This window comes from Asterias amurensis, chromosome 14 (genome assembly GCF_032118995.1).
Source record: "Asterias amurensis chromosome 14, ASM3211899v1".
In the NCBI taxonomy this organism is placed as follows: domain Eukaryota; kingdom Metazoa; phylum Echinodermata; class Asteroidea; order Forcipulatida; family Asteriidae; genus Asterias; species Asterias amurensis.
The window spans coordinates 16,452,894-16,462,769 of NC_092661.1; the positions used below are offsets into that span (position 1 = coordinate 16,452,894).

The window sequence follows — 9,876 nt, forward strand, 5'->3', positions numbered from 1 at the left end:
GTTTTACTCATTTCTAAAAAAACTACAGCACCTCAGCAAGTAATATTTTCAGAGAAGCTTTTAACTATTATTATCTTCAAACTGTGTTCGCTTAATGTAAATCTGTGGACTTTGTGTTTTTTGTCCCCAAAAAGTACATAGACCCTTTAGTTAAATATAAACAACGATGGAAAAACCACTTGACGATTCCACTCAAACCCCAAGACATGTTTTGGTCAGTGAGATCAGGTATTTTATGATGTCTATTTTTCAACACTTGATAAAATTTTGTAAGCTCTAAATTATAAATACCATATGCCACCAAGCACTAACAACAATGAGCAAAGAAATCTTCTTTAATTCGGACGCACGGAAATTTTATTGACTGCTCATTAATTTTGCCGAAATTTACCAGGAAAACCTATGATTAAAAAAACCCCATTATGGTTCCATTTCTGGCAACAGACGCGGCCAACAGAGGGGGTGTGTGGTCTGCTGATTGGCCAGCTCTCAAGGATCAGTGTTGTAAATTTCACCTATTAATAAATGAATTTAACACAAGAGGTTCAAGTCTGAGCTGGCAAGATAGAGCACGTGTGTTTGCCAATCTGCGGGCAAGCTTTTTGGCTGATGCTGAGAAATAACCGCGATTTCAGACTTGAAACCAAGTCTAAACAACAGCTACTCTCTTGAGAGGCTTGTGCCGTAAATTATTTACTATTATTCCAACGATTAAAGACATTTACACTATCGTTAATTGTGAAGACCAGTCTTCTTACTTGGTGTATCTTAACACATGCTTAAAATAACAAACCTGTGAAAATTGCGAGATAATAATGAAAGAAAGAATACCCTTGTCACACGAAGTTGAGTGCTTTCAGAAGCTTGATTTCGAGATCTCAAATTATAAATCTGAGGTCTCGAAAACAAATTCGTGGAAAATTACTTCCTTCTCGAAAACTACGTTACTTCAGAGGGAGCCGTTTCTCACAATGTTTTAAACTATCAACCTCTCCTAATTTTTCACAACAAAGTAAGGTTTTATGCTAATAATTATTTTGAGTAATTACCAATAGTGTCCACTGCCTTTATAAGCACTTAAAACGAAAATCAATTTTTTTTTCCGGTGTGTCATTACAAGTAGTCATAATATAAATCCCTAATCCGTACGGATCGTAGTCTCGTGTAAAACGATTAAAGGCACTAATGGTTCCACCTCATTAGTATAAAATAATCATCTACTCCATAGGAACCGTATAGTCTCATGAACATGTACATGATTAAAGGCATAATGGTTCCACCTCATTAGTAATAAATAAACCTCTACTCCATAGGAACCGTAAAGTCTCATGTACATGTACAACGATTAAAGGCACAATGGTTCTCCGCCTCATTAGTAATAAATAAACCCCTATTCCATAGGAACCGTAGTCACATGTACAGTGATTAAAGGCACAATGGTTCCAGCTCATTAGTAATAAATAAACCTCTACTCCATAGGAACCGTATAGTATCATGAACATGTACATGATAAGGCACAATGGTTCCACCTCATTAGTATAAAATAATCCTCTACTCCATAGGAACCGTATAGTCTCATGAACATGTACATGATTAAAGGCACAATGGTTCTCCGCCTCATATAGTAATAAATAAACCCCTAAAGATCACTTCATTCATAAAAAACCGTAATCTAATGAACTACTAATCATTTCTCCTGAAGAGGAGCAGAGTACACTGTTCGAAACGTCGAGACCAAACCGGCTCTTTTCAGAGCCACCACTCCTTCAAAAGAGATTTACCATGGTTGTACCCGCACGTTTACTGTTATTTATTAACATTTATATTTAAAGTTACTCTAATTCTCCACACCATGCAAACTTGCTTCAAACACCATTTAAAAAATAAAAAAATAAAATAACCCGTAAACGTCTCATTTTAAATGATAAAAAGCAATAGTGGTTTCAAAAACTCAAGACCCACATTGACAAAAGACTCTGAAAACGTCCGGGTCCAAATTGACTCGGATACCGTTCCGGTGGGACGTCCTGAACAAATTTTCTGGTCAATAACTGTCTCAAAATGACGCAGAAAAGGGTAAAAGTTACACATAATCCAAAAAGGTCTAACCACTTTCTGGGTCAATGTAACTGAAGTTTGGCCAGGCCCGCTAGCTAGACCAGCATGCATCTTTATTACAACTTTTTATAAACCTTTCTTTTGCAACGTCACAGCCCGAGTTTTTGCCAACCCAGATTGGAAAACTATGGAAAGCCCAAAGTGCAAATCAAGAAAAGATCGTTATTTTTTTGTAACAATGTAACAAAGTTTGTTGATTTTGTTTCAAACAAAACAAAACAACTAATTATGAGAGGTATTTTATTTAATTGAAAGTTTGCAGAAAATGTTGAATTTGTTAAGACATCTGTTTTTACGATTGAGTGTTTTACTAACATTCGGCCGACCATGCCAACCAAGGCGGTTTGTTTATCGACAAAAGAAATGTCTATACAAGCCTATGCGCGCGCGTGCCGAGTTAATTGCAATAAAGGTTCATGGTACGAGAGCCGTGTGATTTTGCCAGACAAGATTCGTGACCGGGAAATTACTCAGTTTTTCCGACTCTAAAGGGTTTCTAGTTCTGTTGTTCAGCGCTTCCTCGATACACTGTATTGCCACTGGGTCGAAACTGTAGTGGAACTTATTAGCAAAGAGGTAAGGTTGTGTTGCGAGGTAGTCCAGGTACCCGACTCCAAACACGCACACTGCTCTGACGTATTTACCGCGGCAGGCTGGGTGCTTCTTGATGTCACCCCATTTCATGAACCTCACGTTTTCGTCCCACGTTGCGTGAGGATACCCACCCGGTGTCCCAGCCCCCCGCTGGAGGGTCGCCCAGAAATGCTCGTCCGGACTGAATGTGTCATTTGACCATTCCAAGAGGTCAACGCCCTGTGGACTGGTCAGCATATAGTCAACAAACGCCCACGTGGCCGCGTAGTAGGCGTTGCCGAAGTGGACGGTAAAGTTATGCGGTGGAGGTTCTTTTAATCTTGTTGTCATCATGACATGCCTGTATTTAGTTATGTGATGGTGTTTCGTACGTCCTTTTATATAAGGAGGTGGTAGAATACCAGTGATGTCATTATGACGCTTGTAAGCCTTGAGTTGTCGTACGATCTCAAGGTTCGTTTTCAACGGGAAGTCTTGCCCGCATAAATTCATCACGTATCTCCAGCGGTAAATTGAACCTCTCTTTCTCGATAGATCCCTCATGCAGTTGACATCAGCCAGAAGCTTCGTGTATCCAGCATACTGGACATCTTCAAGTTTAGACGCAATGAACACATTTTCGAAGCAGCCTGTCATGGAGCGTATAGCCTCGTGGAATTCTCTGGAGGACTTTGCATCGGGGTGAATGCAGTAGAGGTTCTGAGGTTGGTATATCGCCCGTAGGAGGCGCTCGACCTGCGCGGCTTCTTTGTGAGCAACAATGATGTAAGCAACCTGGAACCCGGCCTCCTCTTCCGTTCCGGGGTTTGTTGGGAAACGTCTCAATCGTTTGTACGAATAGCAGTCGCGCGTCCACGTTCGTACCTCACCATCGCTCGGTACAGCAACGGACCCATTCGTCTTAAGGCGCTCCTTTTGTAGCATTTCATAAGTTGTCCTCAATGCCTTTTTATCACCGGAAAATATAGCAGGGCAGTCGGCCTTCCAATGCCGGTGATAAGGTGATATGAACGTATTGTACGAGTCGGGAACATCTTGAGGCACTGCGTGGTCGCTGCTTTGATTGCCACGCTGTTCTAGAGGTGATTGCCCTACTAGATGAGGGAGTTGCCTCAACTGAGGTGACTGCCCCAATCGAGGTACATGTCCCAATTCAGGTGACTGCCCCAATTGAGGCGACTCCCCCAATTGAGGTAACTCCCCAAATTGAAGTGACTTCCCCAACGGGGGAAATTGTTTCACATGGTTCGAAGCCAACGCATCTCCACCACCGCCACCAACATGTCTTTTCTCAATCATGCCAAGCTGAGCCTCGGCCGGTAGCTTCGGTCCACCGTCTCCAAGTTCTCCAAGAGGTTTACGATCTCTTTGGAGGCTGAGAAGGATTATCTGGAAGAAGCCAAACAGGATGCAGAAGACGACGAACATGCGCATGGATCGCTGACGCAGAAACATCGACATGCTTCGTTGGGTTTTTGTAGATCTTCTACCAAACAGCAAGAACTATCATGTCGCAACTCATCGGCAATGACCTACATACAAATACCAAATCAACAATAAAGTGTTACAAGGTGGCACAGTGGGGTGTTTTTTTATATAAATGCAGTGGACACTACTGGTAATTACTCAAAATATAGATCAGCATAAAAACTTACTTGGTAACGAGCAACGGAGAGCTGTTGATAGTATAAAACATTGTGAGAACAACTTCCTCTAAAGTAACCTGGTTTTTGAGAAAGAGGTAATTTCTCACTAAAATAACAAAAGACTTCTTCCTATCTGAAGGCACACGAATTTCTAAAAACAGGGTGTTTTTAAGTTTCATAATTTTCTTGCAACTTCAGGCGAATTGAACCCAAATTTTCACGGGCTCGTTATTTTATGTATATGTTGGGTACCGAGTGAGACTACTGGTCTTTGACAATTACCAATCGTGTTTGGTGCCGTTAAGTGATATTTGAAGCTTGGAGCAAGTTCGAGTGAGGCACTATGGTCTACTTTAATCGACCATTGGTTGATTTTGCCTGGTGCCCAGGATGTATTCAATGCATAGGTAACCATGGAACATTGACCAGTGGTTTACACATGGTCGCCACCCGAACTTGCTCTTGGCTGTGGAGAGCTTGGTGTTTTTATCCGCCTTAGAGAGTTTTCCGAGTTCCATTGACGGGAAGATCATCTATTAAAGGCAGTATGGACACTATTGGTAATTACTCAAAATAATTTTTAGCGTAAATCCTTTCTCGGTGACGAGCAATGGGGAGAGGTTGATGGTACAAAACATTATGAGAAACGGCTCCCTCTGAAGGGCCATACTTTCGAGAAAAAAAAGTAATTATTCACGAATTTGATTTCGAGACCTCAGATTTAGAACTTGAGGTCTCGAAATCAACCATCTAAACGCACACAACTTCGAGTGACAGAGGTTTTTTGTCTTTCATTATTATCTCGCAAGTTCGAAGACCGATTGAGCTTACATTTTCACAGGTTTGTTATTTTAGGCATATGTTGAGATACACCAACTGTGAGGGCTAGTCTTTGACAATTACCAATAGTGTCCACTGCCTTTAATAAACCCACTATAATAAACGTTATAAACTATTAACAGTAAACGGGGGGGGGGGGGGGGGTTACAATCATGTAATGATACTATTTTGAGGGAGTATTGTCAATGAAAAGAGTCGGTTAGAATGGTTTCAAACCGTAGACTCTGCTCGTCTATAACATCTTTCATTGTTCACACGACTTATCTCGGCGATTCTAAACAGGGACGCAAACTTCCGATTGATTTACACCCATGCGAGTTCGTTGCAAACGACCTGCACTAGAAAGCTTGTGTGATACGGGCTATATACACCTTTATCACGGCTTAGCCGCATCTTGAATTACTCCCATTGATATCAACGGAACTAAACCGAGGCTGGAAGAACAAAATAGTCTGGTTTCTGTTTTCAAATTGGTTATTAGGATTGATCATTGTTTATTCTACACGAGGAAAATGAACAAAATGGAGGTAGCATGATAAAAGGTCTTTATAGTAATGGTGTTGTACTTAGTTTCAACTTCTTGTATAAAAAACAAACAAAAAAACTGTCGGATTAGTCAATTTTTGTGTAGTGGTGCGCACACAATATACTGGGTGGTAACATGTGGGGTGATGGTGAAGGTTTCTTCGAATCAAATTGTTAACTTTTGAAGGATCTACAACTTGGTGTTTGTTTTAGCCATGAGAAGACGTCTGTGTTCTATTGATCATAAAAGTACATGTGTGGGCCCTACATCATAAAATATAAGCTGAACACGAATCAGCCAAATCGGTTATGCCAAACCAAGTCATTGTAAAAACAGCACCTACAATGAAAGTGGAACACTCCAAAAACTGTATAATGGTTTAATTTCGCGGTTGAATTGAATCACTTAGAAGCCACCCCCCCCCCTTTCCTCACCCTGACCTTGACGGAGAGGTGAGGTATAAAGTGCACATAAATCACTCATCAATATTATTAATCTCTTTTGTGAGTAGTATTGGTTCTGCAAAGAACCGCTGGCTGACAAGTTTCTTTTCAAAACACCGGGGAGGTAGAAATGATGCTACCGCAAACCTCACCTTGGGTTGGAATGCCCATCCCACAATAAGCGGCTAAAGCCCTAATTGCTGTAGGATGGAATTTTTACTACTACAGTCACATGATCCCTTTTGAATTTATGTACTTTTTGTAGGACAAAAAACAAAATGTCCACAGATTAACACTCAACTTAAACAGTTTGAAGATAACGATAGTAAGCTTCCCTGAAAATATTACGTGCCGAGGTGCTGTAGTTTTGGGGATAATGAGTAAACAATGTCATGAAAATAATTTTGGTCTCATGAGACCAAAATTATTTTTTAACATTTATACAAACGTATTTTCATTACATTGTTTTACTCATTTCTCAAAAACTACAGCACCTCAGTACATAAACTTTGAAGGGAAGCTTTCCACTATCATTATCTTCAAACCCTGTAAGTTTAATGTAAATCTGCGGACATTTTGAAAAAGTGCCCAAATCCTTTTGAAGGAACACGTTGGCTTGGATCCGTCGAGTTGGTCTTTGGAAAGCATTTGTAACCGTTTGTTATAAAATGCATGTGATTAGAAAGATATTTTAAAAGTAGAATACAATGATCCACACAAGTATTGCTCAAAATTGCGTGGTTTTCCTTTTTACCTCGTCGACTAACAAGGTAGGCCATTTATGGGAGTCAAATGTTTGATTCCCATAAATGGCCGACCGTGTTAGTTCGCACAGTAAAAGGAAAACCACGCAATTTCGAGGCAAACTTGTGTGGATCATTGTATTCTACTTTTAAAACATCTTTCCAACCATATGCATTATTAACAAAACGGTTACAAACGCTTTTTATAGACCAACTCGTCCGATCCAAGGCAACGTGTTCCTTTAATGTCTGGGCATTGCAACTTGTCTGGTACAATAATCTTGCTTATTAAGTGCCAATCACACGACAGCCCTAGCATAATTTTAGCATGGTTGTAAAATGTCGCACGATGTGACCTGTAACATCACATGTTAAAAAAAAAAAACCACCGAGCCTGGACTTTCTGAAGGCACTATTTGTACACAGCCAATTGGAATAAAACCTTTAGTAAATATTTTATTGAGATTGCACTGTCTAAACTTTTGATATGATGAGGGGGCACATCTTAGCCCCATCCTTGAAATTAAAAAGTAAAGCTCATCTGAAGCTCCTGACTCGTTTCTACCTCCATGGTATGACTCAATTCACCTTCTCATTCAATTTAATAAACTAGACTTCAGCTGAAAGAACACGAAGTAATGCCACAAGGGTGTTTTTTCTTGTATTTTTCTCCTGCAAACTCGATTCTGAATGGATGTGTATGGCAAAATGGTACCAGTGTCTGCTCATCTGGAGGTTGCTATACAAACGCTTACTCCGAATCATGTGACATAGTAACTGTCTCTGTAGTCTGAGGAATTCAAATGTAAGCGGTATCGTATAGCTTGGTTGTAAAATTTTACAAAATGTAGCTCTTGTGAAAGGATAACAAAAAATGTTGCTGTTCAAGTTTTCTTGAAAATCTAGTCAAATAGTCTATAGTTTAGCCTTGCACCGAAACTTGCACCGAATTTCCGTTTTCACGGACTTACTCCAAGATTGCAGCACAAGGCGCACACAAACCGCAAAAAAAGTTGGGGGGAAATTAGTCCACGGCACCACTGAAAAGTTTATTTTATTGTAAACCAATTCCCTAAGTATTTGACTTTTTATTTGGTGATGTATTTTATAAAATAATCCAATATTGAATTGAATTGAATTGAATTGAATTGAATTGAGAGTTTGGATGTGTCAGTTTGTGAAAACGGAAAATGCCAGTTTCTGCAAATTTTTGATGCCACGACTCAAACGGACAAAAACCTTTGATGCTTCCCATGCTTATCATAATTTTTATTAGGACGGGAAAAAAAACACAAAAAAAACAAACACCGCAGGTATAAAATATTTCAAATCATCTAGTCCCTATGCTGAAGAAAAATGGTTGAAAGTACCCCGGACTTTTGTACGAAAGCTTGACTTTAAAAAAATGTTGGTGATGAAGAAAAATCGTGAAGATCATACATTTTACAAAAACGTTGCCCGGTCCAATGATGATGATAGTAGAAAACTTTCCTTGAAATATTTTTGTCTGAAATATCATATATATCACTATATTTTTTGTATCGATGTCATGCCAATTTGTGTACTCTGTTTTTGACTATTTTAGTGACCCAGATGGCCGATCGAAAAACTTCTACATGTTTGTCGTTTTACATGTAGGCCTATGTATACAAATGGTGGATTACACTGTCAGCAACTGTTTTTTTTTTTTAAAGCAAAAACCAAATATGTTCATTTAGATTTGTCCTTTATCTATGGTCTCTGATTGCTTCTTTTACTGGTTTCTACGTTTGTGTCTGGTTGTATGTCAGTGACGGATTATAAGAGCTAGCTTAAAACTGAAGAAATGGTACAATAATGCATGACTACCATTGATTGACAGTTTGGCGCTTCATTAGTACAGTGTTTTATCATTAGTATTAATCATAGTTAAAGGAACACGTTGCCTTGGATCGGACGAGTTGGTCTATAAAAAGCGTTTGTAACCGTTTAAAAAAAATGCATATGGTTGGAAAGATGTTTTAAAAGTAGAATACAATGATCCACACTAGTTTGCCTCGAAATTGCGTGGTTTTCCTTTTACTGTGCGAACTAACACGGTCGGCCATTTATGGGGGTCAAAAATTTGACTCCCATAAATGGCCGACCGTGTTAGTCGACAAGCTAAAAGGAAAACCGTACAATTTCGAGGCATGTTTGTGTGGATCATTGTATTCTACTTTTACATTATCTTTCTACCCACATGCATTTTATAACAAACGGTTACAAACGCTTTTCAAAGACCAACTCGACCGATCCAAGGCAACGTGTTCCTTTAACCTACTAGATACAGATAAAACTCACCAGTAAAATTGTGATGCACAGTTTACACACTGTGTGCTTCCCATCCGCCAAATACGCCGTGCTTATAAGGTTGGTTGGTGCCAAGTGGTATCAATGCAATACCACATTGACAAATGAATATCAATGGGAGGGGCGCATGGTCTTTTCTTTTCTTTTACGATGACGCACGGTGTTTAGGCCCTAGGCTAGACTTGACTCAAGTCCCAATCCCGTGCCATCCCAAGAAAGCTACTGCTTTGTGATGCTCTGCATTCCAAAACCTGTTCCGCATGCGGGACAGGGACTTGACGATGTCGCAGTCGCCCATGTAAATGTATTCACTTACTTCACGGCACGTTAATTACGTGTACGTTTTGACCAATCAAACGAAAAGAAGACTAGTTGATTTGTCACTTGTGGGTTAAGTACTGTGTTGATGATTGAAATACATTTGTTAATGACAAAATAATTATAAAAAAAGAAAGCACTAAATGTTCATTTGAATTTAAGTAATACGTTGTAACATACATTTGGGGTCGGTTTTGTTTGCAAAATTTGAATTTTGGGAAGTGCAATAAAACGACTTTTGACACCGACACCCCCCTCCCTGCTAATGAGTTTACCCGCCCCACATGCGTTCCGCGTATAATACGCGTGCCTTACAA

General features: G+C 39.7%; 1 protein-coding gene across 1 annotated transcript; it reads right to left on the minus strand.

Annotated features, from left to right (window-relative positions):
• Window positions 1-206: 206 nt before the first annotated feature.
• LOC139947049 (N-acetyllactosaminide beta-1,6-N-acetylglucosaminyl-transferase-like) lies at window positions 207-9,334 on the minus strand. Its single transcript, XM_071944878.1, has 2 exons — window positions 9,233-9,334; window positions 207-4,244 (listed from the first exon to the last, which is right to left on the minus strand). Exon 2 carries the CDS (start codon window positions 4,171-4,173, stop codon window positions 2,533-2,535), a length of 1,641 nt encoding a protein of 546 aa, XP_071800979.1. The 5' UTR covers window positions 4,174-4,244; window positions 9,233-9,334; the 3' UTR covers window positions 207-2,532.
• Window positions 9,335-9,876: the final 542 nt, after the last annotated feature.

What these genes read in the sequence shown, in the direction of transcription:
- LOC139947049 (XM_071944878.1), bottom strand. Translation starts at nt 4,173, where the DNA reads ATGTCGATGTTTCTGCGTCAGCGATCCATGCGCATGTTCGTCGTCTTC.